Raw genomic sequence first — 26,415 nt, 5'->3', positions numbered from 1 at the left:
GGGGAGGAAGGGGAGTCCATTTTGCAGCCCTCAAAAATTGTCTTCTGTGCCACAGATTTGCCAGCGTGGGCCTAGAGTCTTGCATAATTGTATTATTCTAGATGCACAGGAAAGGAGTTTTAAAACATATGTGTGCATATATGAATGTAAACACATTATCTCTGACACACACATACATATAAAACAAAGTCATTTTACATCTTGACACCAGCAGCATTTATCCTGCAGCTCCAAAGCAAAGTAGCCCCCTACCTCCTCAGATGCATAGTGTTTTCTTGCCAACAGGGATTTCCCAAGTTCAATGCAGGTTGTGAAACTGTCATTACGTGCATCAATTTCAGCTTTGATGCCTTGATGATTATTCATTAAGAGTTCAACAGATGATACATCCCTAAAATTACACAAACGATGCTTCCGTTAGATCAAACTTTTCAAAAAATCTGTAGGTTTTAAAACACACAATTAATTTGAAGGAAACTGATGGTCTTTCAGGTCTGAATCACTCACTGAGCTTAGGTTGGGCCACTGGAGCCAAAGCACAGTGACAGCACAGTTCAGGACCAGCCAGGCAACCAAACTTCAGAATATGGCTGCTTTTGTTTTTGTGTGTCTGCCTGAATAATTCAAAATGGTTGCTAGGTGGGTGCCAGAAAAAGCAATTGTTTTCTGTTCATACTTTTCCTTTGAAATGCAAGTCAGAAAGACTCTCTTCTAGAAAGCAGAGAAGCAGTAACAGGTGCCCCAATTGCACCTTGATGAATTAGCTGTCAAAGATTCAGGATATGCATATCAAAGAGCAGCCAATATGGTCTCCTTATTGAGACACAAAAAGATACACAGGATGGGAACTAGCTTAGAAAGCAGTGACCAGCATAGATCAAAACCTACTGATTCTGATCAAGGAAATACAACTGCTTCAAAAATATGTATCATAAAAAATCCCTTTTATTGCGGCATAGTTTCTCAATTACAGTGGGGGCTGGAGATGGCAGAGGGGTGAACTGGAGGTTAAATATGTACCTCTGTGTTCCGCTGTTAACTTCTCTTCACTAATTTGCATGAAACGAAGCCAAAGATATAGGACAAATATTAAATAATAACCCAAGGACACCATATTAAAGCAGATGTTCAGGGTGACACCTTTAGTAAAGTGCATGGAAAGGGATAGAGTGGTTTTTAATCCAAAAAACAGGCACAGAAAAATAACTCAGAAAAGTCATCTCATTGCAAAGACAGGGCAGTTAGTCATGCCCAAGGTATGTGGCTACTTGAAGCACAAGGTCCTACTTCAAGCACAGATGTGGGCAAGAGGGCTTGAGTGACTGTGGGACATGGGAGCCAGGAGTAGGGAGAATGGGAGAGGCTTTGGTAACCACAGGCACTCCCATTCCCTGGTGATGCTGTGCACGAGGTAACCAAAGCAGTGGTGCTGTACTCCAAGCACCTCCCCACCCCCTCTCTGGCCTTGAAGCTCTCACTCAGGCAGGAACTGCTCTCAAGGCTCCTGCTTCTCTCTGGAAGATTCCTATGTTTTAACCAAGGGCCAATGAGTCCAATTTCCTTTGGGCTGAAAGCATTACCTTGGCTTCTCCTGGGCCTCGATCTGCCGGATGACATCCTCCATCCAGAGCATGAGGTCACGCACCATGCTGAAGAAGCGGAACTTGTCCCCCGTGTCCACCAGCCGCACCCTGCGGCTCTCGCAGGCGTCCAACAGGGACTTCCAGGCTTCCAGGACCTCGTTCTCGCGCTTCTGGATGTCGTCGGCCTTGTCACCCGCATAGGCTGCCTGGAGGCGGGCTGCATCCTCCTGCAGCTGCCTCACCTGTGAAGCCATGTGGGGGATGAGCCAGGTCAGTCCATGGTGGCCTTCCCACCATCACCCTCTTCCATTCTGCTCACACACTAAAGGGAGCACAGAGTCAAAACATGGCCCATGCCCCTTAAGGAGCCCTCAGTTTCACTGGGGAGATCCAACTCACAAAACCCCAAGTTTTCTATAAATCTGTTCAAGTACATTATTAAGTTCTTTATGAATGATAAAACAAATGAAATGCTACAGGAAGACAGGCAGGAGAGTTTAGTCAGGGAACGTACCCTGGAGGCAGCCTGGGATATCTGAGTGGGGCATATTCAGATATAGTCCAAGAAATAAATACCTAATCTGCTATCTCATGGTAAAGATAAAAGTTTTTATGATGAATGGGAAACTGCCATGAAGAGCACATTTTGAAAACGACTTCCCATTGCTATGTGAATACAATGTATGTATCGCCTGTAAGAGTTCTCACCATGGGACATTTACACTCAAAAAGTATAAAAACGTGGCATCCTATGTGGTTAAAATAACTAATTAATGTTAAAGAAGGTGAAGCTTGAAATAGCCACATTTCAACAAAAACCTTGCAAATCTAAAAATACGCATTGAGAACTGTGATGTGGTAAATGGAGTCAATGATGCACTCCTACTTACATCTACATACTTTGGTTGAGTTATTTTTTTCAGCTATGACAGTCATCAAACAAAAAAAAAAAAAAGAAAAGAAAAGAAAAGAAAAAACCAACAAACCAACACAGAAACTGGCATGAAGAAAACATTCAGAGAGCAGGAAATGCAAATGGGTCTTAAACATAAAGAGATGCTTCATGGAGATACTGTAATGTGTCATCTATTAGTTGGCAAAAATCCAAGTGTGATGACATATTTGTCAGTGAACTCATTCTCTGTAGACAAGAATGTAACCGACTATAGTTTCTACAGAAGGTAAATGGGCAGTATCCACGAAAATGATAAATGCGGTACCTTCTGATTTTATGATCCTACTTTGGGGAACTGATCCTACATATATATTCTTGTATATTTAGGAAATGAAATATGCATAGATTATTTACTGCAGCAGTATATGTAAAAGCAAAAGACTGAAAATAAAGTGACCATCAGTGAATGGTTAAATTACTGGTTAAATTAATGATGGTGCATCCAGCAGGAGACTCCTGCTCAGTCATGAAAAAGAATGAGGAAGGGCTTCTATGTAGTCACACAAAAAGCACTCCAAGATGACAACTAAGTGGAATAAACAGTACAGACAACGTGCATAATATTTTTCCTCTGTAAAAACAAAAATAAGAATATACTCTTACCTTTTTTTGGGGAGCAGTCTTTAAAACCGAAACTAGTAAGTGCGGCTAATTTTATAGTTAAATTTTCTCCTCTTAAATGTCTTATATAAAATATGTAACACTAGTAGTGCCATACTTGTGTACAATGCCTCATTAAAGACATACATATATAGGGAAATGGACACCCAATCATCATGTACTGATAAAGCTGCGTGATCAAAGAAGTCTGTAGACAACTGTCCTGGATGATGAGAACTTTTAGATGTCTATGACAGTAGTACATGGAGAAATGCTAAGTGCGGTAAAAGGGGGTGGGGATGGACAGCACTAGGGCTTGTGGGGTGGTGGATTACTGACCCCCGATTGCACAGAAGCACTTTAGGTAATAATAGGTTTAAAAAAAAAAAAGCAGTTTCTGCAAAAGATGCAAAAAAGAACCAACAGGCTCTGGTTTCCAGTGTGATTTGATTTCCATATCCTAAAGGATTTTTGGAAATATTCTTTGATTATGGCTCAGTTTTAACTCAAATTACAATGAACAAATTCCCAGGAAATTACTTGAAAAGCTAATTTTCCTACACGATGAACCACATTTTTCAAAACACCTGTTTCCGTGTCTCTGGCTGTTTTCAATTTGCTGACAATAAAATGTAAGGTAAAAGAGGACAGCAAAAGTGAAAATTTCCACAAATATGAACTATTGCTTTGCATAACCACTCAAGACCTCCATCAGTGCTATGTGTCACTCCCACAGCTCCCGTGCAGAATGGAGACAGTGGCAGGAGAAGCTGGCACAAAAGGAAACAACCAAAGAGGAAGCACCACATGCTCCTGGGAGCTTGCACCAAGAGCCTTCCCTTCTGCTGTTATTCTGTGAAAAGAAACCCAGATCAGGTCAAAACCTGCAGTAGGACACACATCCTTTTCACTGCTATAAACATCATAGCCCAGTGGGTATGGTGAGGTGCAGACTATGAGACTCGAGGGACTAGATTCCTATCTTGGATGTTCCGAGACCCTTCTTGGGCTTCCTCATCTCTAAGTCTAATGAGGCGAAGGCATTTAATGAAAAAATGAGAGAGCAACTCCACTGTCTCTCAAGTGTCTTGCAGTTCTAAAAGTAAATGATTTTAGAGGTGCAGAGGAAAGACCTACATTGCTAAGGTGTTTTTTAAATTCTATCTCTAGGTATCTCATGTTTCCCTAAACTTTTGTTATATAATAATAATTAGAAAACATTTCTAGAGATCTCACTATGTTGTATGTTTTGCACCTCAATCCTTAAACTACTAGGGAACCAAAGCTTAAAGAGGTAAATTAAACTTGCAGTCATAGTGACAGGAATTAAGAATTAAGGGGAAGTGAGAGAGAACAACAATCAAGGTGGTCCCTTCACAGAACAAATCCCAAAGTATACCAAAGCTATCTAGAGGCTGAGGCACTAGACTGGGTCAGCCCAAGGCCATATCTGGGTGGCCTGTTTCTGTAAATGAAGATTTATTGGAACATAGCTACGTTCATTCATCTTCTCACTGTCTGTGGCTGCTTTATGCTACAATAACAGAGGGCAGAGCTGCAACAGAGTGTATCTCATAAAGCTGAAAATACTAACTATTTGGCTTTTAACAGAAAAAGCTGAGATAATTTAGATATTCAATATACTCTTAACAACAAGAACCCCTGACATAATCAGGGATAACATCTTTAATAAAATTGGCTTCTTCTCTAGGGCCACGAAACTTAAAAGAAAAAAAACTACATTTGTTTTTCAATTAAAAGGCAGAAGACTAAACAAGAAACTGTGCAGAGATCAGAAAGAAAACTAGAGAGTGATTACACTAGATTCTGTTATATTGTTACTACTTTGTCAAACATCTTTTAAACAAAGTCTTAGTTCCAGTCATTTTATACTGGGGATGAGGCATGCAGAATCCTGTTCCTTCTTTTTCTAGACATGTAACTTAGAACCTGGTTGATGAAAAATAGTAAGGTATTATTTTGGAAATTGTTCTGGATGGATATGCTAACACAGTAAAAACACTTGCTGAGGCCTATAACTTGCAAACGTTTGTGTATGCATCTGGTGTATTTATTTTAATCATGGGGGCACTCATCTAATGTTCGCAAATGTGGCAAACGCAGACCTTTAGGGACTGATAAGTTTTCCCAAATGGAGCACTATTACAAAGTGGGTACATGTATGTGCTTAATTGGGGCAATTCTTTTGAGAAGCCAAGGAACAGGGAGATACTTACAAATGCCCAAAGACGTTCTATGGAGAAAAAGCCTCCCCAGCACCCCTGGGTGGCTGCCCTACCCACCTGTGTGCCCAGAGCCTGGATGTCATGCTCAAATGTAGTGTGCATTCTCTGTAAGGTCTCCACTGTGTTCTGATCTCTCCCAAGCTCCTCAGGGAGTTTCTTGTGTTTGTCCTGTATACGCCCAAAGATCTCCTTGGCATCGTGGTAAAACTTGTGCAGTTCATAGGAAGCGGCAAGAATCTGTGTTCTTGTGTCAATGAGCTCCAGGAGGTCGGCCCAGGCTTCATTGAGGCCGTCCTTCCATTCAGCAATGGTGGCGGCATCTGAATGGCCAGAGTTGATGAGCTCATCTGCCATGTGATTGACCGTGTCCACACGCTCCTGTCCAATGTTCCCGGTGTCTCGGGCAAATTCCCGGAATCGTTCTTGTAACATCTGAAATGGGGATGGATAAGGAAATCAGTGAGAGCACTGTGAACTCTGTATTTCTTGATCACATGAATACCCTTTGGAAAGAAATTGCCTCTAAGCAAGATGTAACCAATAATACTCAAGACTTAAGAACAACAGATCTTAGCTCGACAACCTCTTAGCAACTGGGTTTCCTTCTTGCTCACTGCAGCAGAGTGAGGCACTACCTCCACCTCCTTTTACTACCAGCAGAAGGGGTGCACAGAGAGGTTAGCCAACCTAAATGCAAGTCACCTGCTTAAAAAAGAAACACCACCTTAAAACTAAACCCCAAGACCTCTGATTGGAGTTCAGGGCATTTCATCTGCTCACAGATAAGGAATGCAAATGGCCTTCCACACCATCGCTCACTGCACAGCCAACTCACGCACTGCCTCAAGTACTTGCCGTGACATGCTCATAGTCCTGTCCCAGTTCATGGGACCCTGCGACCACCTCCCTCTCAGCGATCCACTGCTCCAGGTCGTCTACCTCCCGGTTGAGCTGGAATAATCTGTGTCTCTCATCCAGCTTGCCTCTTCTCTCTTCAGCAAGGTCTTTCAGACCAGCGTACAGTTTATCCACTTTGGACTGCCGCATGCTAATGCGCTCACTGAAAAAGAAAGGAAGCAATGGGGAGAAAAAGAATCTTAAATGTCAATTTTCTTCAGGGGAAAAACAAATGAGGTGGAGATAATGGGAGAACATATTACATCATACTTCTCAAAGGAAACTCTGGTTAACCTACTTAGCATGAAAAATAAAACTCTGAAATTGGCCACAATTTGAAGTCACGAAGAGCCAATATGTAAACAAAAGAGCCAATGTGTAAGCTAAATTCGCCTACCCCTACTATTACACTAGCGATGGGTAGTGCCTCACTCTGCTGCAGTGAATAGTGGGGGTAGGCGAATTTAGCGGGGAGAGGAGGAAATTCTCTCTGCACCTCTGGCTCTGCAAATCAGGATTTCCTTTGACGTTAAAAGTTAATGCAAAAATCTTCCCAGTCAGGAAGGTGGCAAAAGAAAAAGTAAGTTAATGTAAAATCCAGAGCAGTCTTGCATTCTCTGGTACCATGCTGCCAGAGGGACAAATGACACAGCCAGTGTGGCACGCACGGCCCTCTACCTTCTCTGGGCTGAGTGCCCATCCTTGTTAGGAGGGCTGGACCAGCTGCTCCATCTCATGAGTCCCAGGTGCTCAGTCAGGAGACTGAATCCCCCTCCCTCCAACTTCTCCCCAGAGTGATGAATCCTGATCATGAACATCTTAAGAACCTCCTACACCAACAGAGCCACTGACCTCATCTCCCCTAATCTGCCCTGGTTAAATGCACAAGGCCAATTCCTTTCCAAATCATAAAAGGTATTTACATAAAAAGCCTAAAATGACTGCTTTGGAAGTTAATACAGGGGCCTGGTATAGAGTAGATGAGTACTACACACTCACTTCTTTTTTTTTTTTTTCCCTCGAGGGTGTTCTAATCACTTGATATCTAAGAGTTAGGAGGTGTTTTCATTTTGTTCTTCCTGGGAGCCCCTTCATTTTATAGGTCCATGCATTCTTGTCTAATGCTCCTCTTAAAATTAGTAATTACTTCCCTAAACTGGATGACTTTTTCAACCCAAGGGTAAGTGCTATGACTATCTGTATCCACCATGCAAGTCAACCTGTACTTGTGATCATTTTTATTTTTTTGAGACAAGGTCTCACTCTGTCATCCAGGCTGGAGCGCAGCAGTGTGATCATGGTTCACTGTGGCCTCAAACTCCTGGACTCAAACCATCCTCCCAATCTCAGCCTCCTGAGTAGCTTAGTACAGATGTGTGCCACCATACCCAGCTGTTTTTCATATGTTTTGTAGAGATGAGGTTTCGACACGTTGCTGAGATTGGTCTTTGGCCCCCGGGCTCAAGCAATCCTCCCACCTTGGCTTGCTAAAGTGCTGGGATTACAAGTCTAAGCCACTGTACGTTGATTGCCCAGCCTAGTCAACCTGTACTTTTGACTCATGACACCAATACTCTTTCAGGAGACCCCTGGCTAGAAGGAGATATTTAACCCACAAGAGCAATTTCCTAGTGTAACAGTTCACCTATCCTAATCATGATAGGATGTTTTAAATGATGGGACTGTTTTACAAATGCTTCTCAAAGATTTGCCTTACCAGTAATTCATGATGAATGCTGCCGTTTTCTTTTGGTGGGGGTTAGCAAGAGACCCTCACTGAGAGGAATCGACAGCTGGGTCTCAACCTCATGAAGCGGCACTCACCTTTCAGGATGGCTGTCGGCCACCAGGGCCCGGCTGGTCTTGGAGAGCTGATGCACAGTCTCTGCATAGTCCTCCACAGCTTGTTCTAAGATCTGGTGCTTCTTCAACATGGAGACAGCACTCTGCTCATCCTGCCAAGACAGTAAAACGTCACAACCACAGCTGTCCCCTCCGGCCCTACACCACCTTAAGGAGCGACAGACCAGCTGCTCAGCAGGGTAGGAGGAAGGATCAGTAGAAAGAGAAACTCCAGAGGTACGGTATTGACAGTGGAACACAGAAGTGTTCCAAGAGCTTTCATATGGACTGGACCACAGAAGCCTGTGCAGAAGATAAACACAAGGAGAACACAGAATGAGCAGGGCCCCTCTCAGAGAAAAGCTTGGGTAGACCAAGTGTGCCTGGTTCACTGGAATTCCTCAAGGTCCATCAGTTATGTAAATGACAGCATTCCGGGAACCTTGCAATACTTTCAAATTGTCTCCAAGCCATCCTGTATTTTGTAAAGTTTAGGGAACCTATAAATAGATAGCAGGAAGGACTCTGGCATATTTCAAAGATGAAGGGATGAACCTGGTCTTAATGGCACACTAGGGTTCAGATAAGAAAATGCTGCACCAAAGGGAAACCAGCAGCTGGACTTCAGACACCTTCATGCACATGGTGTCCCCTTAACACTCAAAGGCTACAAGGGAAGTTTTTATGAAGACAGAGCCGCCAGCAGAAAGCAAGCTCAGGGTTTAAATCCAAGGTTCACCTGGGGCAGGGATGCTTCCCGCCTCCTCTCACCTTGGCCTTCTCCTCTGACATCATGTACAGCTCCTGCTCGCTCATCCAGGCTTCGGCCTCGGCAGCGTCAAAGTAGTACTGCTGGGCCCGGTGTGCCTCCTCCAGCCGCCTGTGGCGTTTCTCCGTCTCCTCAATGAGGAGACCCCACAGCTGCTTCAGGTCGGCAAGCCTCTGTCTGATGGCCTCAGCGTTGAGGCTGCTGCTGTCGGTGACGATGTTTTGGCTCCTCTCAAAGATGTCATCAATGCGAGGCTGGTGTCCCTGGATTTCTTTCTGGAGGGTCTGGAGGGAGTAGAAAACACACACAAAGGCTTGCTAAATGGCAACCGTCTGGTGCTTATGTCAAGCTGTTAGGGCCAAAAAGAAATTGTAAGGCTTCAAAACTCTCTGCCATTCTCAGTCTCATAATTTAGAGCAATTATTTATCAGACAGAGATAGCCTGAGCAGAAAGGCTTACCTGATTTTTCTTTATTAACAGCTGCACAGTCTGGAGGTTGTGGCCATGATCCGTGGAAGTTGCCAAAGGCATCCTCTCTCCAACCCACAACTGGGAAAAATTGTAAGTAAGTGGTCAGATCCACTCAGAGGGACAAATACACGACAGAAACAAGAGCGGTGAGGGGCAGTGAGGGACAGCGAGGGTGAGCTTTAGAGAGTGCTCAGCCCCCTCGGGAGGGCTGTCTGGGGAAGCATGCCCTTGTTCTCCGAGACACGGGTAGGCAGAGTATTTCCAACTTTACCTCATCCTCAAGATCAGACTCACTGTGAGTCCTCATTACTTTTAAAAAGTCTGTTTTAGGGCCGTTAAAATCCTAGAGTATCCCTAGATAACATGAGAGGCACAATGGAGTTGTACTTAGTGTGAAAAGGGAAAGAAACTTTAGACCATCCAGAGCGTGGACTTTGACAGCTCAACTTGCCAACGTGGCCCAAGGTGAGGTTGACTGAGAAGTGAGAACACGGGCTTTAGGATAGGCAAGGGGGCTTGTGGAAAAGCCATGTGTGCAGCGGGGGTTGACTCACGATCTCATCCTCCACATCCCTGTTGAACTGATGGATCTCTTTGGAGGCCAGCAGGTTATGCTTCCTCTCGTTCAGGGGCTCCAGCAACTCCATGAACTTGGTCTGCACGGTGAGGCGCTTGCTGTCCACCTCGTCGGTGCTCTTCCCTTCCTGACTCAGGGCCTGGGCCTGGCTTTGGAGCTCTTCGATCTCCTTCTTCCGCACTTCCATCTGATTCTCCAGCATCTGAAGGCAAAGAAGCAGCCTCAGTGCTCAGCAGAGACTACTTTCGCAGTGACTGGCTCTAAGCAGAACTGCTGGGCCTGGGACTTGGCCACACTGCAAAGCCAGCAATGGGAGCCACCGGAAGATTTTGCCACTGATTAGATTTTTCAACATCAATGGAACTGTTTTCAAGTAAATTTGAGGTAAATTCATTTGCCCTTAAAGCCCTCTACAGTGATGTAATATAAACAGTTACTTTTATTATCTATAAAGTGCCTTGAACAACTCAGGTAACTGTCACAAATCAAGATGTTAAACAACAAAGTATGTGAATATTTCTTTCATGTAAAATGCAGAATTGAGTGAGATGAGTATTTATTTAACTGTTAAATAGCGATAACACCTATTAACTAAGAAAATTATCAATCCCATGCACAGACAGCTGACACCCAATACTCCTAATACTGTGTCTTTCTAGGCTGGACAGGTAGCTTTCTATTCTGGAAATGTTGTATGATGCTGTTAGAGCAAGTACTTTTCTGGGTTAAAAATGCCTTCCCATGGAAGGTGGACTCCTGAGAATGCAGTGGGTGAGAAAAGACTGTAAGGACTATGGCTGTAAAACAGAAACAAACCCAAGTCCACGATGGCTTGTCCACTTGCCTGTTGCTTTTTCAGCAGGATATTGACACTGGTCAGGTCTTTGCCGTAGTCATCAGACTGAATCTGACTCTCCAGGCCGTGCAGCCATTTGTCTAGATCTGCACAGCTCTGGGTGAAAAGTTCGGCCTTGTTTGCATCAAAGAGCCGCTGGGCCTTGGTCTGGGTAGTGGATTCAAGGACTTCCCACATTTCATGTAAACCAGTGAGTTTCTCCTTCACCACAGGTTCCGTCTCAGGCTTTTCTGAAATGAGCTGCATTCCTTCCTGGAAAACAAAACCAGCATGGTTGTAAATAAACAGTTTGCTACAGAAAAAATGTCACTGTGAAAAACAAACCTAGGACATTTGATCTGTGATTTACCCATTCATTCAACACACACAGTATTTCCACATGAAGTTACTGCTCAATAAAATCAACAATGGCCTAGCTTGCATACATTACATGGGTTTCATGGGAATGAAGCAATAAATGCTAAATGCTGAAACAGTTTCAACTGAGGCAATGGAATACTGAATGCTAATAACCTGACTTCATCCCCTCTACTCCATGACCAAAGATGATATAAAACACATTATTATTATTGTTATTATTTTGAGACAGGGTCTTGTTCTGTCACCCAGGCTGAAGTACAGTGGCGTGATCTTAGCTCACTGCAACCTCTGCCTCCTGGGCTCATGCCTCAGCCTCCCCAATAGCTGGGATTACAGGCGCACACCACCAGGCCTGGCTATTTTTGTACGTTTCATAGAGATGGGGTTTCCCCATGTTGGCCAAGCTGGTCTCAAACTCCTGGCCTCAAGTAATTCACCCGCCTTGGTCTCTCAAAGTGCTGGGGTTACAGGCGTGAGCCACCATGCCCCACCAACACATTATTTTAACCATGAAGAATCTGAAACAATTTAAAAAGTCTAAAAGGAGAGAAGGGAGGGGTGGGGAACTCCACATTCATCTTCAGTTATGCTGCACAGAATCTCTGTGCCAGAATTACACATTATAATAATTATTATAGTGCCTGGTATACAGTAGTATCACAGGAAAAAGAAATTTAAAAAAATATGTATATATTTAAAATTATGTGCAATCTGTCACAGTGCAACACAAATAATATGATCAAGACAGTGGAATCCCTGCATGAGAGCTCACAGTCCACCAGCAACAGCGGATGAGTGGCATGACAGAAACTAAATGCCTAATATTCGTTCTAAGATAAATCAAGCATTTTCTACTATCTGGTTGGGTTTCTGTTTTTTTCCCTTTTGATGGGTTGAATTCAGGAACCCATAAGTGCAAAGAGAGCTGCTATTACTGGCTGTGTAACTTACGTAAATGTACAGATAAGACTCAGATGTTTTGGAAAATGTGCTAAATAAAAAGGAGGTTATTACTACCCTGTTTGTTTTCTCACCATGGCCACATCAAATGTTTTAACTCACCTTCTCGATTTTGTCAAGCCATTCTTTGTTGGATGCAAGTTCTGCCATAAATGCTTGATGCTTCAACCATTTACTGTGCAGATTTCTGGCTTCATCGTAAGACATGTCCTGGGCCGTGAGCATCTTCTCATTGATCCAGAGAGACAGCTAGGGAAAGATCAAAAGGATTCAGCGATTGTGATCCTAGACATCAGCCTTTTTTCCGCCTGCAATGGGTTGTGTTTATGTCATATTATGCATACTACACACATTTCCATGGTGACAGACAGCCAACTATTTAACTTCACAACTCCGACCCGTCATGACAGGTGTCCATTAGATGGAGCTTGTACCTGAGCTCTGCTCCAAACTATATCTAACATTCATTCCAGAAGTACAAAAGCTCTATAAGCCAGCTTTCAAACTGTTTGGCACTCAAAACTGGCTTTCCCCACAAAAGGCCCGTGTTTAAAATTCTGCCCTGACCAGTCCAAGACACGACCCTTTTTCTCTTCCAAATACCTGTGTCAGCTATACCATGTTAATCATGATTGACTTTTACCCCATTTGGCAATCCTTCTAACTCTTTTAGTTCTTTTTATTTAAAAAAAAAAAACAAAAACTGCTTATTTATAACCTCCTTTTTGTGGGTGCATCGAAGGGAATGCCAAAAGGCATAAATAACTTGCTCACTGTAGGGCTAAGGCAACAATGATGCCCTTTCAATGTTTCCTTCAAGTTTGAGTCACCTTCACCTCTTTTTCTATAGCCTCAAGTTCTCTAAAAACCTTTCATTCACACCAAGAACACTTCACAGGACTTGATTTTGAGACCCAACATGTCCGCTTGGATCTGAACTCTGGAGAGCCACACAAAGGCTGCTGGCCGCTGACAGACCTGAGAAAGGAGCTGTCTTACTGGGGTCAGCCAAACGCCAGGCTCAGACCCACTTTTGCTGGCTTCCATCCTGAATCGGCCCTGGCTCATTACTGCCTGCCTGTAAGGGCCATGCCAGAGTTCTGATTCCCACCCCATTTGCTGTGCTAACCTAGGAAGAGCTTTTTTTTGCCCAGGCTGAAGATACACAAAAGAATGCAGAGCCAGCCTGGAATCAGAAGCAACCAACTGAAGGGACCATGTCCCTTCTCCTGAGTGACCATGAGAAGCCCACTTTTATACCAGTTATTGTCACAGCAAATTGGCACCTTCAATCCTTCATGGATCTATCAACAAAGATCTAGAAGTGGCACATAAAACCAGTAGAAGTACTTACAGAATTAACATTTCCAAGGCCCTTCCACTCCCGCTGTGGGCTGCTGCCAGGAAAGGCTCACCCAGAGATTTGTTTTTTGGAAATGATGTCAAGGAGAGTGATGTGGGTCACAGGAGCTCTGAAAGTGGGTGAACTCTTGGGTACTGTCCTTACCTTTCTCGGGCTACTCACCACGCAGGGAATGGCACAGGGGCCAGAGGGGGGAGGGGGTTAAAAGCAAAAGGTAGTGAGATTTTTGATGTCACTCTTTGTTGAGGGAAAAACTAGCAAATCTCAGAAAGCCCTTTGTCATCAAAGACAAAGGATGTATTACACAATAAAGGCACTGCACTTCCTACTTTGAAATAATTATCTATGTTCCAGTTTTCTGGGCAGCTAAATCTGAAAGACTATGGCCATTCAATCTTAGGGGAAAAGAGGTTAAAGGGAAACTGAATGACAAAATGTTTCCCTGTATTCTGTACATACACACAAAATAGAAGGCGTTTATCGATTCCAAGTGCCAAGGACATTCACATATTTTCACTATTCATAACCACCTACCGAAGAGGGATTAAAAAGAGAGAGAGGGAGCGCTACATAAAAATCAGAGGCTTATAAACAAATCTGCTCTTTGCTGAACACATCATCCTACAGATAAAGCATCATGCGATACAGCACAATGAAATGGATCTATGGAACTTGCTAGTTCATCAGCATTCTGGAGCCAGAGCTACAGTTATTATTTGTGGGCATTTACAAAGGTCATTTAAGAATTTACTCATTCTCTGCAGAAAAGAACACTGTGCAGATTGGAAAAAGATAAGGAAAAAATACTTTGATCATTGAATTAAGCTAACAGCAAAGGATTAACTCACATCCCTGTACCAGACACATGTAGACATACTGCCTGCCTTCCTGGAAAAATAAAAATCAGTTCCAGAAAATAGGTGGTATAGTGTGAGGAAATACAACAAAAAAAGAAATACCTTTAAAATCATTCATTCATTTTTCAGGACATTACATTAAAATAACACTACAGGCCAGGTGCGGTGGCTCACGCCTGTAATCCCAGCACTTCAGGAGGCCAAGGAGGGTGGATCACTTGAGGCCAGGAGTTCAAGACCAGCCTGGCCAAGAGGCTGAAACCTCATCTCTACTAAAAAAACAAAAACTAGCTGGGTGTGGTGGCACGTGCCTGGAATCCCAGCTACTCGGAAGGCTGAGGTAGGAGACTTGCTTGAACCTGGGAGGTGGGGGCTGTAGTGAGCCGAGATCCCACCACTGCACTCCCGCCTGGGCAATAGAGAGAGACCCTGTCTCAAAACAAAACAAGAACACTACAAAGATGATGATGGTCTCTATCTTCCCACTGTAACTGGGAATAGGAGGGTCCGCGCTCATTCCAGCATACTGTATATGCCAGCATACTGTATTGCTGATATAATAGTTGTCCTCATCTAGGCAGTGTTTATGTGGGTGGCAACAGGGGTGGATCTCACAACCCACACCTTCTCTAGCCAAGGCACCCAACAAGGAAGGAAGCCGAAAAAAGAGACAAACCCCTGGATTCCCCATATCTTGAACAATACCAACATCCTGTAATAATAATAAATTTGACCTCTGAGTGCTCTGTAAATATCTACCAGAATGACAGGTAGATTATCAAATGTAGGGCTGGTCCACACACAAACACCATTCTCAAAAGATTCTGGCTTAAAAGGGGTATATTTTAATAAGGCTGAATGATGGGAAAATTTATAGCCAATGACTGTATCACCCTTTTGATTATAGTACTATACCAAGAGTTTTAGAGCCCCCAAGCTTGACCTAAATTCCACCAACCATGCAGAGACTACACATGCTGGTGTGGGATACACGACACCTCCCACACGCACTATGGCTGTACTAACTTCTAATGTGGCTCAAGGACAGACAGGCAGAACAAGGGAAGACAGGATAAACCAGGATGAGTTGGCAGAGCAGTCACATGGAGATATGCAAATCATCTCCTGGACATAAAAAGCCCCACCTAAATTTTCCTGTGTCCTTTGAGGAAAAGTCACAGAAGACAGAGCCCCTGGGCATGCCTCACAATCACTGGAACTCAGCCAAGGTGTGTGTGGAGGAGAGAACTCCTCATAACCAGGGATGCTAATTTAGAGCAAGTGGAAACAAAGACCTAAAGACCTATTAAGACTGACCATTTCCTGTGATTCCATCGGGAAGAACTAAAACTTTATGTATTTATTTTCCCATATATGTCTACTTGTGAAAGCTACATATGTCAGTGGAAAATAAGAGACTGGAAATTTCCAATACAAATGAGTTTCTCTCAAGGGTTCCCTGGCCACTCATGTGCTCGCACCCCGGCCTTCTTTTTCTCAGATTTAACCTTAGCTTTACCATGGTTAGGTAAATGAATTTCATCTTATTAACTTGCCCTTTAAAAGTAGGAGTGTGGGATCCCATTGACCTCCCCATCCCCAGGAATACGGGCTGAGGTTACAGGGAGTCACTGATGGTTCCTCAATGTGGAACAGGGACTACCAATCTGTGGAAGGCACAGTCCAAGCTGCAAACACCTCTTCATCCCTTTTACTCCCTATGGTGAAAAATGGCAACTGGTATTACTGCAGCACACTAGGCCAACTCCATATAGCTAGCTTTAGATCCCATTACTCTCTTCTATGCCCTGTCTTGGAACACGAATGCCTCTGTAAGTGAGTATCCTATTCAAATGGGTTACTAATGCTTGCGTGTCACTTAGAAGAGGCACTCCTGTCTTCAGCCTGTCTGGCTCCAGGCAAATCCCCCAGAGACCTAGATTCATCAATGTGGTGCTTAAAGCTGACAGACCCTAAGCTTCATAGTTTAGGGGCTTTCCTTCTTAAGGTTTTGCTGCAAGAGCATATTGCAAGATTCACAGTAAGACAGCAGTTTAACGGATGCAAAGGATTGCTTCTGTTATACGTGATCTAACGCAGCTGTCATTGGAGCCGTATTTCTTTTAATGCACAGCCACACGTTTGCATGCAGAGTGTCTGTGATGACAGGAGTTGTATTCTCAGCATATGACCTGATTCTACCCCCATACTCTTAGCCCCATCAAGGTTCCTGCAGTTTTGTGTGGATATTCCTCACCCCATTTTTGCCTGAGGATTTTTATTTTAATAAACCAGAGAGGGCTGAGTGTCTGTTATTCTCTGGCAGACAGAGAAATATGGTATGCTCATAAACTCACATGTGAAATCAGCTAGATGCTATTCTCCAACTAGCGTGCAGAGAAACTACTTTTTTCTGGCCAACTTTAGATTTCAAAGTTTGTGAATGTATCAGAAGAGCATGAAATAGTACAATGATCATCAGATTAATACCACATGTTAAAACTTGGTGCTTGGAATCAGCATTACTGCTCTTTGCATGTTAGATACACATGGGAAGAGCCTGAAAGATGGACAGATGAAGGTCTTAAGTGAATAAGAAACTAATTTGTATTTTTAAAATCTCCACTTCTTACTTTGTAGCCAGTTTCAGTTCCCTTTAGTTCTTTCCTTCCACACCATTGAAATGTACATTGCTTTAAAGAGTGAAAACATGACACTAAATGCTTTTAGGTTGCACAATATTCTACGACATCCATATCCAATAGAACTTCCTTTGACCATAGAAATGTTCTATATTTGTGTTGTCTAACATGGTAGCCACTAGTCACAGTTGGCTACTGAGCACTAAAATATAGCTAGAGATGGAAGAACTACACACTTAGTTTTATTTAATTATAGTTAATTTAAAATGAAATAGCCAACCAACCATAAAGACACTGTGGCTGGTGGCTACTGTAATGAACAGTGCAGTACTATACTATTAATATAATATTCTAGATTATAATGATCTAATTAAGCTGTAACTTGTAGGCTGGAGAACTGACGAAGTGCCACATATCCCTGCCTGCGAGTCAAATGGGTGCTATGGATTTCTGGTTTCATTAATTTTATAATTCAAAAGGCTCTTGTGCTAAATGCTGGTTGGCAATTGCTATTACTGGAATCCAGGAATGGAGGGAGTAAAAAGCAACATACCTCTTGACAATCTTGCAGGAATTTCTGTAGATCTCTGTTGTCCTTCAACCTCATCAAAAGTTCACTGGCTGTCTCACGATTCTTCCTATGTCTATTAGAATGGTAACAAAAATAATTTTTAAAGAAGAAAGTAGAGAATCTTGAAATACAGAATACAAACCAATTTCTTTCCTGAATTTCTAACTACACTAAAAAGAGTTCGCTTGCAGTTCTCAATAATGTGAAGAGACAAGATAAAGAGATTTTAGCATCCTCCAAAGCAGTAAGCCACGGTCCCAGAGAGACCCAAACACCTGCCCAAACTACACAACAGGCCGAACATACTGTCAAATGATCTATACAAATCTGGTGCCTCCTAATCTGGTGCTGAGAAAAAAATATGAGCAAACGCTATGTACAAGTCCTTATTTTAGGCACCGGGGGAGAACTGGAAACTTATTTTCAAGAAGTTTATAACTGGGTGACACATACAAGGCTAAGAAAATATATATAATCATGTAACTGGCTTTAAACAAATGTTTCCTGATAAACAGTTTCTCATCTTGAAAAAAACTCACCAAAAATAAAACAAAAAGGAATGAAAATTTTTAGACCTATGAGACTATATACTAACTCAATCCCACTTTTAATCAATTGCTAAGGGTAATTAAAGCTCAAAGAAGTTAAAACACAAAACCTTAAATAAATAACTTGCAAGAATTGGAAAGAGTTGCTGAATTTGGTAAACGCTAAGGTAAAGGGGGTGTTCACTCCCTACTTGGCTCCTTCCCCATCTGCTGTGAAGGTGACAGCATTCTTTGGCAAACTTCCTTCATGCATCCAGTGGCTTAGAGACTGGAAACTGAGAAACAGCAGTGTGAATGCCTAGCAAAGGATTGTCTTCCAGTGGCTCCACTACAATAGGGGAGAGCTTTACTTCCAATAGGGGAGGACCCACTGAGGATTCAGAAGCACTGCCACACATACACTTCCTTGATATTCCGGAGTTGCCTAAGCAAGAAAGCCAGTCTATATTCAGGGTATTAAGACGGATAAAGGCAGAGTGCAACTGAGGACAGCTGGGTTTCCATTCTGATTCTTAGAGCAATTTCTCACTGCCTGTGCCTGCACAAGGTCTCTCCTCCATCCGCCAAACCCTGAGGCAGGGAAGAGGAAGAACACACAGCCTTGGATTCTCCACCACGCTGAGTAAAAGCAGCGTGGTGAACACGTGCTGCTGACTGGTGTCTGAAGAAACTTCCCCAGGAGAAAGAAAGATGTTAGAGTAGAGATGCACGCACCACACAGGCCCTCAGTGGCTGCGGACAATGCAGTGTCATAGCCGTTGTCTGCCTGGAGAACCAAAAGAAAAAGCCCTCTGCCCCTATAGCTCCTGCAGGTACCAGTGGCTACAGAACAGTAGAAATTATACATATTTACATGTTATAACATCATATATAATTATACTATGTAAATTACAGTATTATATACAATTATTATAAATAAAAATATTAGGCATATGTTAGATAGAAATAATGCCTTTTTAATTTTTTTAAGTTGAAAGGAGTTCCAGGAAAAGAGATTTTAATATGCTTATCCCACATAGGCAAAATGCAAACATAGAAAAATAGTTATACTATAATGCTAAATGAAAAGAGTTTATACATATTAAACGATACAAAACTCCAAGGCATGGCTTAGAAACCAAACACTTAAATGGCATATGCTACAGATGGGATTAAGGGCAGTAGTTCTCCCCTTGAAAATGTTAAGACATTTACTGCTTTTATAACAACAAAAAATAATAAAGGCCAGAGACATTTTATGTCATTGCATCTATCATCAGAGACCAAAATTAAATTTAAAAAAACAAAAGACTGTTAGTGAATTTGGGCTAAAAATAATTAGTCACCTAAGAATGTGGATGGGTTAGGAATGTCAAAAGGAAATTCCCTTCCCTCAAATTCCAATTCTATTTCTAGGGGAGTTCAAGAACGCAAATCTTTAGAAAGGAGGTAATATGAGTTGGAGTTAGTGACAAATGCAGGAGTCCTGCCCCTAGTCAAAGGGATAAAGGATTCCATTTCCTTCGGCATGGCATCTCATTTAAGTCCTACAGTGGCAGGGAAGAATCCCAGATACTGGAAATTAACAACAGGACACACATCCTCGCCTCTCACGGAAATAACAGAAATGAACGCAACTTCAAACACTGTCTGGAAAGGTTCATTAAGGGAGAAATACAACCAGACAGAATCCTGAATGTGTTTCTTATATAATCAACTCTCACGCATGCCCAGCAGATACCTTCCCGGGCAGCCTTTCTTTTACAGTGGGACCATCAAGATGGGAAGAAGGAGGCAAGGATTTAGAATTGCATGTCCAAATGACACCGATCTATGCGCAGGTGTGACAACAGCCTTTGTGTGGTGTGAAACACAGCCACGCAGGCATCTGGGACTGCCGCTGACTCAGAAAACACTTAAAAGAAGTGAGTGTGGCTTAATGGTTTACTAGTGCAACGGACATCATTCACGGGAAGTGAAACTCAGGAAATTCCACGTTGGATCTTGGATTCAATTATAGGCAAGGGCCTGAGAAGGACCTTCTAAAACTAGGCTGTAGCTTCCACAGAACTAAGAGTGCTTTTCCATCTCTCACTTTCTCTCCCCGACAGAAGACTCAAAACAGCTCCCTCATCACATGAAGCAGATGTGGGTGTTCTGGGTTCTGTGAATAGTCAAGAACCCCAGATGCCTGAGTGAAACAACTGGGTAATTTTTAAGCCTGTTTTCCGGTGTGAGAGAGGGTCTTGCTTTATGAAGCTAGATACTGTTCCTTGCTCCCCACGAACTGTGCTGTGGCTGGAATTTCCCTTTTGGCCAGGAGCTCCCTCCCTCCCTATTCACAGCCGCTAGGGCAGGCTGAGGACAGTCTCTCCCCACTCACAGGCACTCTGAAGGCCACTCATGCCCTACCCACATCTGAGAGTCAGTGTCTTTGTTCTGGTACTCTTTCATTCCAACAGCTCAGGAGATTTCCTGAATGTAAGCACATTATAATGACTTTACATTCTAGGAGAATCGCTTCACCACAGTGTCAGGATGTTTCGAGGAGCGGGGATTAGATCTGAAGGTTTAGATGTTTACTTAGCTTGTGCTCCTACAACACCTGGAACTCACAAATGTGTGTGTTTTCATAACAGACAAGTACCCTCTAGGGTCAGTTTCAGTTCTGTGGGCCTCTGGGGATATTAAAGTGAAATCAGAGTTCAGTTAACATCAGTGGAGAAAAATAAGAAAATGTAGTTCTCCCGATGGCAGCTCATCTGGAAGCTCCCTCTTTCCATCTTTATTATGCTTATTGATAATACAGGGTCATTTTTACATTTCTTTTTTAAAACTGAGGAATCCTAAGGAAGCTGTGGAACAGCAGGAGCCCGGGCTCTTGGTCAAGGGCAAAAGGAAGGTTAAGCCACAACTGAGGACTGCTGCTGCTGAAACGTTTTCTCATATCCAGGAGTCTTGACAGCATCATCTGCTTCCAACAGCTTTGTACTGTTGCAGCACTGGGGACATAAAAAGAAACCAAGGAAGCACCAAGACAGCTGCACACCTGCCTGAATGCACATGTCCCTAACAGCCAAGCCCGCCCACAGGAAACCAGCTGTGTGCATCTAACATGGAAGTACACAGGATACCTTATTTACAAAATACTCAGAGTTAGTATTACAAAAAAAGGAAGTTTTTTTCCCTCTAGGTTAAGAATGCTTTGCCCAATCACTGTTTCTCACACTCATTTAAGGAGGGTTTGGTGGATTTATTTTTCTTTTTTGCAGCTGTTTTAAAAGCAACAGATACAAAATTATAAGTAATATAAGTTATGCTCTATTCCACAATACCACCCTAGAGAACATACGGTTCAGGCTGGCAATCAGCTCAGAAAAAAGATTGGAAGTGCTAAAGACAGGAGCTCAATCTTTATTGGAAACAGAGTCATCCCCTCTCCACCCATCTTATTTTAAGTCAACTTGACCAGGGGTCCGAGGAAACCCTCTTGGATGTGGTAAGCAAAGGAGTATTTTTCCTTTCCAATACACCTGAAGGCCAGGAGAGAGGCACAGAGGAAGAGCTTGTTTTTTGATGATATCAGTCTCACAGCAAGCCCTTAAATTCAACCCAAACTGGAACAGAGGCTAGTGACTGATCCAGTGGCTGGTCCAGACTGGCCTGTGCTAGTGCATCCAACCCCTGATCTGCCCCAACCTCCAACTCAAGTAACCAGGGCAAGGCAAGAGTAAGGGGTGAGTCAAAGAGTTAGGGTCAAATGGAGTCCATTGGCCTCCAGCCAGGCAGGAAATCTTTCAGACACACACACACACACACACACACACACACACACACACACAAGTAAATAAATAAATAATTTTAAACAAGAAATGAAGAAAGTGTATCCAATCCTGGAGATGCCCTGGCAGAAGAGGAAAATAACCTTTGCTCTTATTTACCTCTCATCATGAAAAAGATCCTATTACAGCACTATCCAAGCCAATTTTCTAAAAAAGTCCAGATTATGTTCCTTTGTGGCTTTGCCAGGTACTCAGAACAAGCCAGCTTCATCCTCCCTTCCCACTCTGCTGACAGGTTTCTTTCTCATGGATGAAGGGGAACATGGGCTTGGCTGGGAGTACCTGGCGTCAGGGGTCCTATCAGGTGACACAAGCATGTGTCAATCCTCAAAGGGCATGGCTTACACCTGAATGCGACGCAGCATTGCAGCTCTTACAGGTCCTTGGTTAAGAATTAGCTTGGCTTCTCAGGCTTTCTTTCCTTTTGTGGACACTTGTACACGTCTCACCAGAACCACATTCTCAGGCAGTCATGCACGGCTCACTAATTTTCTGTTTGGGTAGATGAAATTCTGCTGGGCGCCCATATTCTGCCCACTGGGAAATTTATGCCCACACTCCCAAGGGCTTCTGGCCAATGATTCAGAAGTTTGAGAGCCCCAACGTGCAAGTCTCCCTTAAGAACCTCAGAAAACTGTACCTGTCGTCAATAGAGTCCACCTTCTCCTGGATGCGATCTGAGTTGATGTTCCCATCGCTCACCAGCCTCCGGCCAGTCTCCACCACAGCGTTGATCTTCTCCTCATTGGCGTCCATGGTGGTCATGAAGTCCTCTTGCTTTTTAATTGCTGCCTCAGCTCCTTCCAAGGTGGTAGGCATTTCAGTGTGAGCCAGAACATACTCCTTATTTAAAAAGAGAAACAAGTCATAGCGGATCAATGAAGGATCTCATTTTCCTGTGTTCTACATTTCCATGCAACATACTTCACAACACTTTCTTCATTACACTTACATGAAATAATTAAATCACATCAAATTAAAAATTAGGAGGTAAAAAAACCCATTGGGACACTGTAACTGACTGAATTTCCTCAGGGGTTAAATGCTCTAAATTTTTTTTTCCAGAGTGAGTGAGGAAAGGAACCAAAGCTTTGTGCATCAGCCTCAAGGGTCCTCTCACGTGCCCGTCAAGGCAACAGTAATGTACCCTTCATACTCTCTCTTTGAGACAGTAGCAGCCCTGAAGTTGGTGACTATCCTCAGCTGTTTTTATTTCTCTAATCACTGCCTTGTGTCCTCAGGTGGAGTCCCTGACCCTTTTAGAGCAAGAAGACAGATTGGTCTCAAGAAAAAAAAAAACCTTCACTGTACTTTTTTTTTTTTAAAGAGACAGGGTCTCATCCTGCTACCCAGGCTGGAGTGCAGTGGCACAATCACAGCTCACTTCAGCCTTGACCTCCTGGGCTCAAGTGATTCTCCTGCCCCTGCCTCCCCAAGAGCTGGGATTACAGGAGTGAGTTATCATGCCTGGCCCTCACTGTATCTTTTAAATGGGATCAATACCTCAATTATGAGGACATACTATGTCCTAAATGGCAGGTGAAATCAAATAGTACTTTGTAAGGCAAAGCAGCTCCTATGGCAATCTTTAATTCCTGTCCCCTACATATGTGATGGATTTCAGTGCCTCAAGAGTATTGGGAAAAAAATCTGTCTCTAAATTATCCATATAATTCCATACAGGTGTGGGTTAAATCAGCTGCCCCAGCCAAAACATTTCAAAAGGCAGCCAGGGCTGCTTTCATAGAAAGGAAGCAAAGGCAGGAACAAATCTTACCTGGTTGTTAAGAAAGGCTTCCGCTTGCTTCGTGTCTCTGAGGAACTGCTGGTAGGCATGTGACTGGGAAAGGAGATTTTGTCTGTTCTCCCACATCTTGTGCAGCTCGTTCCATCCAGTGTCTAGGGCCTGCAGCCGCTGCCGCAGAAACATGTACTGGGCATCGGTCTGCCCCTGGGTGACCATCTCGCCCATGTCCCTCATCTTCTGGTAGTCCTCCTCATAGTTGTCAATCTCGTTCTTGATGTTCTCATGCTGTGTGAGCAGCTTCTCGGCCTCAGTCAGGGTGTTTGGCATGTCCTCCGAGGCGATTGCTGTCTGGGTCCTAGAGAGCCAGGACTGGAAGTCGTCCAAGTCCCGTAGGAACTGCTGCAGCTTGCTGGCCTCTCCCAGGGAGGCTTCTCGGTTTTTCAGGGTGGTCTTCATCTCCTCCCACACGTCGCTGATCTCGGCCAGCCGAGACAGGATGGCCTGGGCCTGGTCGGGGTGCTCGGACTCCAGCTTCTCCGCCTCCTTCTGCAGGTCACTCAGCTTTGCCTCAATGGCCACCAAGTCCCGCTCCATGCCAGTCAGCTTGCGCTGCAGGGCCATGACGCCAGCCAGGTCATTGCCCAGGTCTTGGGTGGACTCGATGACCTTGGTCTTTTCCCGAATCCAGGATTTGGTTTCGTTGCACTCGAGGTGGTAGTTCTGGATGCTCAGGGCAGACAGGAGGGCATCCTTCTTCCTGTCAACCAGTTCTCTGAACTGGCTCCACCTGTGAGTGCAGGGGCAGAGAGCAAGTGTGAAAAAGGGAAGACCGACCATGGCTGGATTGCAAAAGCAACAATGATGGGTTAATGCTGCTTATCTGTTTTCTCCATCTTTGCTTTGAGTACATGCTTTTTGGAAAATTATCTCACTCAGACTACGAACACCATATATAATGGAAATGGCTCAGGGATGCAATGTAATCTGGAAAAAGCTTGTCACAAAGAGGAATGTGTTACAGAGCTCCAATGTGAGCAATGACAACACATCAATTCCCAGAGTCAATTAATTCATGTCTGCAACACACATTTTACACATCTCTGAACTCCACCTAATGAATGTTTTCCAAATCTAAGACTCTAAGACTGACGGTAACCTTCTAAACTGGGGCCAAGTGCCACAACCTACTCAAACATGTTTACTCAATAAAAAGATAAGACCGGAACAAAGGTCTGCCCTGACAATCAGGACTTTCCCATTGGCAAATTAAGTGTTGAACATGCTAGAGTCCTGTTCCTGAAGTTACTTTAAAATGGATAGCACAGGTGTCATCTTAATACCTTCTACACTGGACACAGGTCACACCAAGGCCCTAACTTCGGTGTGCAGAGGGGCAGGCGCTGGGCTGGCTCAGATCAACCTCCTGCAACCAACGATGTTGCCCTGAGAGACACTTCTTACAAAACAAGGACATGTCAAAAGGCAGGTGCCAATGCCATGACATCAGTGTTGCAATGTCAATGACCCCATGTGGGAAATTCCCAACAGCAAGGCTCAGTGAGTGACCTCACCCTCCTCAGCCCCACAGGTGGGAGGCTGGCAGGCTGCTGGCTGCGTGCTCACCTCGTGTTGAGTTTGTCCTGCTGGGCTTTGATTTCCTTCTCACTTGGGTTGCCACTGTGCATCAGCTGGCGTGCAATCTGGTTCACCACTGCGACCCGGGAAGCCTGGTTGTTCATTTCTGGTTCTAGGCTCTCAAATCTGAAATGGCAATTTGACAGGGTGGTCACCTCCTGGGCCACTGGTGGTCACAAGGAACAGGCCAGTGACTGGCAGTGCCCTACTCACCTGTGCTGGATGACTTCCAGATCCTCCAGCTTCTCTGGGATCTGCATGTTATTGAGCCACTGCTCCTTTTCGTCGATCCAGAGCTCACAGGCGTCGGCCTCGCTGAACATCTTGTACAGGGCCAGGGTGTCCTGGAGTGCCTGCTTCCGCAGCCGCGTCAGCTCTGCCACCTCCTTATATCGCTCCTCGATGCCCGACAGCCTGCCCCTCACATCTGGAGACTCGGCATGCTCCTGGGGGAGGGCGCTGGCTTGCTCGTGCAGCGTGTCAAGGGTGGGCCTATAATTGGCAATCTCTTCCGCCACGTCCTTGTGTTTCTTGACCAGAGACTGTGTGGAATATTCATCGTGGCCCACATCGCTGCTGGAGACAATCTTGAGGATGTCCAGCATCCAGGCATCAATGTCGTCAGCATCTGCCTGGAACTGGTGCAGCAGGGAGGCCTCCTCCAGGCGCTTCTTCCGAATGGCTGAGAGCTGCTCTAGGTTGGCCCACTGCTCCCGGATGTAAATGATCCTCTCACGGATCTTCTCTGACCCGAAGTGCTCCTCCGCGATCATGTCTTCGCCTTCCTTGATGGCCTGCTCGAAGTGGCCACTGCGGCCGCTCATCTCATCCTCGAATGCCCGGTGCTTGCTGAGCAGGCGCATGACGCTGGTCAGGTCTTTCCCATAATCGTCTGAGGACAGGATCTTCTCCTTCTCCCGTATCCAGCCTTCCTCTTCTGCCATCTCCCAGAAGAACTTCCAGAGGCGGCGGGACTCTTCCAGACGGGCCCTGCGCTCAGCCGCCAGCTGGCAAAGCTCTTGATAACAGAACTCCATGTGGGCCACGCGGTCTCGGATCACCTGGGGGTCGCAGGGCTTGTAACCTGTTTAACATCAAGGAAGGAATGTAGGTG

General features: G+C 44.2%; 1 protein-coding gene across 5 annotated transcripts in view; it reads right to left on the bottom strand.

The window, feature by feature from the left end:
* The window catches only part of SPTBN1 (spectrin beta, non-erythrocytic 1), a 211,565-nt gene that overhangs the window by 14,274 nt on the left and 170,876 nt on the right, over positions 1–26,415 (bottom strand). For all 5 annotated transcript variants that reach the window (XM_007970628.3, XM_007970629.3, XM_038006938.2 and 2 more), the window contains 15 exons: positions 25,515–26,385; positions 25,290–25,427; positions 23,697–24,453; positions 22,560–22,762; positions 17,533–17,623; positions 12,220–12,366; positions 10,786–11,049; positions 9,919–10,143; positions 9,353–9,442; positions 8,895–9,176; positions 8,106–8,236; positions 6,240–6,444; positions 5,442–5,816; positions 1,581–1,825; positions 253–391 (listed from right to left, as the gene is read on the bottom strand). In XM_007970628.3, the coding sequence (XP_007968819.3) occupies positions 253–391; positions 1,581–1,825; positions 5,442–5,816; positions 6,240–6,444; positions 8,106–8,236; positions 8,895–9,176; positions 9,353–9,442; positions 9,919–10,143; positions 10,786–11,049; positions 12,220–12,366; positions 17,533–17,623; positions 22,560–22,762; positions 23,697–24,453; positions 25,290–25,427; positions 25,515–26,385 (4,163 nt within the window). The remainder of the gene's footprint in view (positions 1–252; positions 392–1,580; positions 1,826–5,441; positions 5,817–6,239; positions 6,445–8,105; positions 8,237–8,894; positions 9,177–9,352; positions 9,443–9,918; positions 10,144–10,785; positions 11,050–12,219; positions 12,367–17,532; positions 17,624–22,559; positions 22,763–23,696; positions 24,454–25,289; positions 25,428–25,514; positions 26,386–26,415) is intronic.

The sequence above is a fragment of the Chlorocebus sabaeus genome, chromosome 14 (assembly GCF_047675955.1).
Source record: "Chlorocebus sabaeus isolate Y175 chromosome 14, mChlSab1.0.hap1, whole genome shotgun sequence".
Classification (NCBI taxonomy): domain Eukaryota; kingdom Metazoa; phylum Chordata; class Mammalia; order Primates; family Cercopithecidae; genus Chlorocebus; species Chlorocebus sabaeus.
This window is presented reverse-complemented; position numbering and strand designations above follow the sequence as displayed.